This window comes from Charadrius vociferus, unplaced genomic scaffold, assembly GCF_000708025.1.
Source record: "Charadrius vociferus isolate BGI_N301 unplaced genomic scaffold, ASM70802v2 scaffold1152, whole genome shotgun sequence".
Lineage (NCBI taxonomy): Eukaryota > Metazoa > Chordata > Aves > Charadriiformes > Charadriidae > Charadrius > Charadrius vociferus.
This window is the reverse complement of record NW_009647122.1, coordinates 89,339-95,594: the sequence shown is the minus strand read 5'-3', so window position 1 is coordinate 95,594 and position 6,256 is coordinate 89,339. Positions and strand designations below refer to the sequence as shown.

Here is a 6,256-nt window from a genome sequence, read left to right as displayed (position 1 = left end):
TCCACTCCACTCCACTCCACTCCACTCCATTCCCATTCTATTCTAAATACTCGCTGGTGTTGACCCTCCCGACGGGACAGTATCCCCACCTGGAGCGGAGCAGAGCCCAGCCCTGGCCGCGGCAGAGGCCGGCACAGCCACGCGGGCTCCCTCGCACCGAAGAGCGGGTGCAAGAGCACACAGGGCTTCCCGGCAGCTCCCGGCGCAGCGGTTAGAGGACAGCACTCCTGTCCTCGCCTGGTCTGCTCTTCACCCCACGAGCAGGACCTTCGCTGAAGGGGGGAGAGGTGCAAGGCGGCATCCGTCATTCGTCTTAGTGGCCAGCCCAGCCCAAACCACAATGACAGGTTAAATCTGCCGGCCCGCGTGTCCCAGAAGGACAAGGCATGGAGCGCTGTCTTCTCCTGGGCAGCCTTGGACACCCCTCATTTCTTGAAAGAGCATCCCAAGAACCAACACCTCATCCTTTCTGCCCCGTCAGCCAACAGCTTCATAGAATCACAGAATCGTCTAGCTTGACTGGGACCTTTAAGATCATCATAGAATAGTTTAGGTTGGAAGGGACCTTGAAGATCATTCAGTTCCAACCCCCTGCCCTGGGCAGGGCCACCTCCCACCAGCCCAGGTTGCCCCAAGCCCCGTCCAACCTGGCCTTGAACACCTCCAGGGATGGGGCAGCCACAGCTTCTCAGGGCAACCTGCCCCAGGGGATCACCACCCGCACGGTCAACAATTTCTTCCCAATATCTCATCTAAATCTCCCCTCTTTTGGTTTAAAACCATCACCCCCGGTCCCACGGCTCCCCTCCCCGATCCAGAGTCCCTCCCCGGCTCTCCTGGAGCCCCTTCAGGCACTGGAAGGGGCTCTGAGGCCTCGCCGGAGCCTTCTCTTCTCCAGGTGGAACAACCCCAGTTGAGTCCAACCACAACCTAACCCTGCCAAATCCACCACTACACCAAACCCAATCCCTTCTCCCTCTTCATCTCCGCCGTGTCACCACCTTGAGTCACAGCTGAGCACTCTCCTGGGACACCATCCCTTTGTCTGAGCACTCTCGGGACACCATCCCTTTGCAGGACACCTCTGTGGTCCTCATCACCTCACCTGGTCCTCACCAGCCGACGCGACGCCCACACCACGACCCCCTTTGGCCGCCCACCCTTCCAGAACCCCACCTCGCGCCCAACCCTCCGAGACGGTCAAAACAGAGCCGAGAAGGAAGGAAAAATGGGAAGAAACCAGAGGGCACTTACTTCTCGTAGTCGTGTTTGCAGTAGAGCTGCCGGTTGCGACAGTAGCAGGTCCCGGAGAGCGGCTGGGGGCAGACGGCGCATTTCACGCAGCCTTCGTGCCAGGAGCGCTCGTTGACTCGCAGGAGGAACCGGTCGGAGATGGGGGTGTCGCAGCCGGCGCACACCTCCCGCATTTTGGAGTCCGAACCTGGACAGGAGGGAAAAAGACGGCGTGAGAAGGAGGTTGCTTTGCTGAGGGGGAACCACGTCCTGCAGCGATATCTGCCTTTTTTTGGGGGGGAGGGGTGATGCTTAACCTCACGTAATTCCTTGCAATCATCTACTGTTGTTTTTTGCTTCAAAAAAAACCCCAACCAACCGACCACCACGTGGCGTTAGTGGAGGAGAGGGAGAAGGGAGGCTCGGCACGGAGGTTTTTGTGGAAACCTCGAAAATAAATGTCAAAGTCGGCGCTGCGAAAGCAGCAGGTTTGGGGTTTCTCTGCAGGTGGTAAGTTGGAGGTGAACCCCTGGCTCACGGCTCCCGCACTGTGTAAATCGCGGAGGACGTGGAGAACACACGCGTGGGAAGAGGAGAACAAATATACGCGTGTCTCGCCAGGAGACTGCGGGTGCTGAGCCTGTTTAGACCTCGGTCCGTCTCAGAGGAGAGACCTGCGTCTGAATTTGGTCCAGTTTCACCCCAGATTTGGTGCTAAGAGCTGCTCAAAAAGGCTCCGGAGCTTTGGGATTATTTTTTTTTCTTTTTTTTTTCCCCCATCCTCGGTGTTATCAACACCGAAATCTATGGCTGCTCTTCAAAGGCGTCGTCGTGATAACTTCAAGGTAAAGGAGTGAGTAATAAATGCGCTATCTGCTGCGCTGGATCTGGGCTCCGGGCTGAGCCAGGCAGCGGCACCCTCTCCGATGGCCACAGCCTCCGCCCGTGCCGAGCTCCTCGGCTTTTACGAGCACTTCTCTCCGTCCTCTCCAGCCTCGCCACGCTTTTATCCTCCCGTAAGCTCCTGGATCCCGGGGTGACGCCTGCCCGAGCCCCCTCCAAGGCTCGGAGGGATGATGACACCCCATGGACGAAGCTCATGGTTGTTTTAAGAGGCCGTGAGCCGCCGAGGGCGGTCTTCTTGGAGGAACCGGGAGGGTTGAGGGGGAACACCCCGAACCCGGCTCAAATTTGGGCACCGTCCCAGGGCAAGGAGTCAAAGGCGAGACGTAGCAGGGGGCAAATAGCAGGAGACGCGTTCAATGGAGACCCACGGCGCTTCTGCCCGTGGCTGGGGGACGCGGAGGAGCCCCCGACCCAGCAGCAGCGCCAGCAAAAGGGGATTTTCTGCCTCTCCGGCAACACGCAGAGACTCTCCCAACCCTGCAGATCTCCCCCAGGCTCTGGGAAGCGGTCCTTCCACCTGACCACGCTCCTCCGCTGGCGAACATCCCCCCCGTCAGGACCCCGAATCAGCCCACCAGCAACTTGCTTTCCGGCTCCTCGGACTTAGTGGGCTCAAACTGGTGGCGGGAGGAGGGAGGAGAGGGGCACGGGGCGCGCAGGACGGCCGCGGCGGAGGCAAAACGCGGGCGGGCAGAAAGCAGCCGCCAGCAGGAAGCCTTCTGAAGGCTTTTTTTTTTTTTTTTTTCTGGCCAATTTGAGCTTACAGATGCTTTCCCGAAGTCCTGATATCATTTGAAACCCCGGCAAACGCTCTCTGCCTCTGCTGTGGTTACACCGACGTTTGGCCGGGGGGGGAAAAGGGGGAAAAATAGGGCTAATTTAGGTTTTCTACGCCCAAACGTTGGGCGACACCGGACGTTGCGGCAAGCCGAGTCCTTTGCAGCTCCCAGGCTCGGCACGGCTCGTTAATTAAGCGTTGGGACCTGCAAAATCGGGTGACGGCATCAGCTTGGAGGGGATCGGACCCCGAGGGCTCTCCCGCAGGTCGGGATCCAGCAGATCAGGGCTGGAAATGAGGATTTTAGCCCAAGAAGAGTTAAAAATGAATGTGGGGCTGGTGGTGCCGGAGCAGCAGCATGACAACCGTAACGGTGCGGCTCTGTGATGCCCAGAGGGCAGCGGGGGTGGCCATGGCCACAAGCAACCCCGTGCCAGGGGCCGCGGGCACGCGCAGAGGTTCTCCGGGGATATTCACCCCACGTCGTGCCTCCACTTCTCCCTTTTTCCTCCATTATTAACTTCTGGAGTCAAATATTTCCCCCCTTCTTGACTTGGAGCCCACGGGCTGAGCGTCACCGCGGGACCAGCCAAACCTCCAGCGGGTTTGAGGCATCGGGGACTAAAACAAACCCCAAATCCTCTTTAATTTTGAGGGGGAGGGAGGGGGAATAAAAGCAGGGAAGGATCTAATAGTAAATTAGGCTGAGAGCAGCTAGTTAAATCGCCAGGGAGCTCCGGGAATGGGGATCGGGCTGAAAGGGAGAGGCACAAAACTTCAGCCCCCGGGAGTGCTTGTCCCTCCGTCTCACCCCAGGAGTTTGTCCCTCCGTCTCACCCTGGGGGTGTCTGTCCCTCCGTCTTGCCCTGGGGGCGTCTGTCCCTCCGTCTTGCCCTGGGGGCGTCTGTCCCTCCGTCTTGCCCTGGGGGCGTCTGTCCCTCCGTCTTGCCCTGGGGGCGTCTGTCCCTCCGTCTTGCCCTGGGGGCGTCTGTCCCTCCGTCTTGCCCTGGGGGCGTCTGTCCCTCCGTCTTGCCCTGGGGGCGTCTGTCCCTCCGTCTTGCCCTGGGGGCGTCTGTCCCTCCGTCTTGCCCTGGGGGCGTCTGTCCCTCCGTCTTGCCCTGGGGGCGTCTGTCCCTCCGTCTTGCCCTGGGGGCGTCTGTCCCTCCGTCTTGCCCTGGGGGCGTCTGTCCCTCCGTCTTGCCCTGGGGGCGTCTGTCCCTCCGTCTTGCCCTGGGGGCGTCTGTCCCTCCGTCTTGCCCTGGGGGCGTCTGTCCCTCCGTCTTGCCCTGGGGGCGTCTGTCCCTCCGTCTTGCCCTGGGGGCGTCTGTCCCTCCGTCTTGCCCTGGGGGCGTCTGTCCCTCCGTCTTGCCCTGGGGGCGTCTGTCCCTCCGTCTTGCCCTGGGGGCGTCTGTCCCTCCGTCTTGCCCTGGGGGCGTCTGTCCCTCCGTCTTGCCCTGGGGGCGTCTGTCCCTCCGTCTTGCCCTGGGGGCGTCTGTCCCTCCGTCTTGCCCTGGGGGCGTCTGTCCCTCCGTCTTGCCCTGGGGGCGTCTGTCCCTCCGTCTTGCCCTGGGGGCGTCTGTCCCTCCGTCTTGCCCTGGGGGCGTCTGTCCCTCCGTCTTGCCCTGGGGGCGTCTGTCCCTCCGTCTTGCCCTGGGGGCGTCTGTCCCTCCGTCTTGCCCTGGGGGCGTCTGTCCCTCCGTCTTGCCCTGGGGGCGTCTGTCCCTCCGTCTTGCCCTGGGGGCGTCTGTCCCTCCGTCTTGCCCTGGGGGCGTCTGTCCCTCCGTCTTGCCCTGGGGGCGTCTGTCCCTCCGTCTTGCCCTGGGGGCGTCTGTCCCTCCGTCTTGCCCTGGGGGCGTCTGTCCCTCCGTCTTGCCCTGGGGGCGTCTGTCCCTCCGTCTTGCCCTGGGGGCGTCTGTCCCTCCGTCTTGCCCTGGGGGCGTCTGTCCCTCCGTCTTGCCCTGGGGGCGTCTGTCCCTCCGTCTTGCCCTGGGGGCGTCTGTCCCTCCGTCTTGCCCTGGGGGCGTCTGTCCCTCCGTCTTGCCCTGGGGGCGTCTGTCCCTCCGTCTTGCCCTGGGGGCGTCTGTCCCTCCGTCTTGCCCTGGGGGCGTCTGTCCCTCCGTCTTGCCCTGGGGGCGTCTGTCCCTCCGTCTTGCCCTGGGGGCGTCTGTCCCTCCGTCTTGCCCTGGGGGCGTCTGTCCCTCCGTCTTGCCCTGGGGGCGTCTGTCCCTCCGTCTTGCCCTGGGGGCGTCTGTCCCTCCGTCTTGCCCTGGGGGCGTCTGTCCCTCCGTCTTGCCCTGGGGGCGTCTGTCCCTCCGTCTTGCCCTGGGGGCGTCTGTCCCTCCGTCTTGCCCTGGGGGCGTCTGTCCCTCCGTCTTGCCCTGGGGGCGTCTGTCCCTCCGTCTTGCCCTGGGGGCGTCTGTCCCTCCGTCTTGCCCTGGGGGCGTCTGTCCCTCCGTCTCGCCTCAGGGATGTCTGTCCCTCCGTCTCACCCTTGGGATGTCTGTCCCTCCCTCTCGCCCCGGGAGCGGGCAGGAGGACAGAGGGATTCGGGGTGGTGGGAGGCAGGAGAATCCTGCGTGCGTCGTGGCTGGGGATGCACGGGCAGGGCCCGGAGCAGAGGTTACTGCCCAGCAATAATTCCCCCCCCACACCCCGCCGAGTCTTGTTCGGCACAAGGCCACGGTCGCAGCGATGCCGTAACCCAACGGGAGAGGAGCGAGCGATCCCGAGCTCTAGGGGATGGGAAAAATCCCGGGAAAACTGTCGGCTTGCCGGAATCTCCCCGCAGCCAGCCCGGGAGAAAGAGGCAAAACTGAAAGTGAAGGAGATTCTGCCTTACGCTGCCCTAAAGACGTCGGGCTTGTAAAACCCCAACGGTTTGGACCAGCAAATATGTGAAGGGAGAGCAATTCCCAACCCACCGTGCTGCGGCTCGGTGAGAAAAGGGAAAAAGGACCGACGAGGGGGGACGGGCCGCGGTGAGCCCGGCGTGGACGCGGAGGGAGGGAGGCAGCTCCCGGGCGCCTCATCCCCGTTAGCCAAAATTAACCCCCCTGCATCCAGGCCCTCCTCCGGCGCGTGAGCTGCCCGCGGCTCTCCTGGGCAGCCGTCCTCACCGACAGTTAAAATTCGGGTCAGCAAAACCTACGGCTTGGGATGGCCGAGGACCACACGGCCGAAGCATGGCCCCCCCCTCCCATCCCCGCGGGATGCTCCCAAAAATCAGCAACGGAGCGAGCGGGATGAACCGAGGCAAGGGATGGACGCTTGCGGTGTCCCCGTCCCTCCCGGGCTGGGTGACCTGTGCCCCGCTCCGTGCCGGTGCTTTCTGCCGTTCAG

At 62.8% G+C, this 6,256-nt stretch overlaps 1 protein-coding gene across 1 annotated transcript in view; it reads right to left on the bottom strand.

The window, feature by feature from the left end:
- Positions 1–2,334, bottom strand: part of LOC104296015 (LIM homeobox transcription factor 1-alpha-like) — a 29,231-nt gene extending 26,897 nt beyond the window's left edge. The window contains exons 1-2 of the mRNA XM_009895837.1: positions 2,202–2,334; positions 1,255–1,441 (exon numbers count right to left, since the gene is read on the bottom strand). Of these exons, the coding sequence (XP_009894139.1) occupies positions 1,255–1,441; positions 2,202–2,334 (320 nt within the window). The remainder of the gene's footprint in view (positions 1–1,254; positions 1,442–2,201) is intronic.
- Between the last annotated feature and the right edge of the window lie 3,922 nt (positions 2,335–6,256).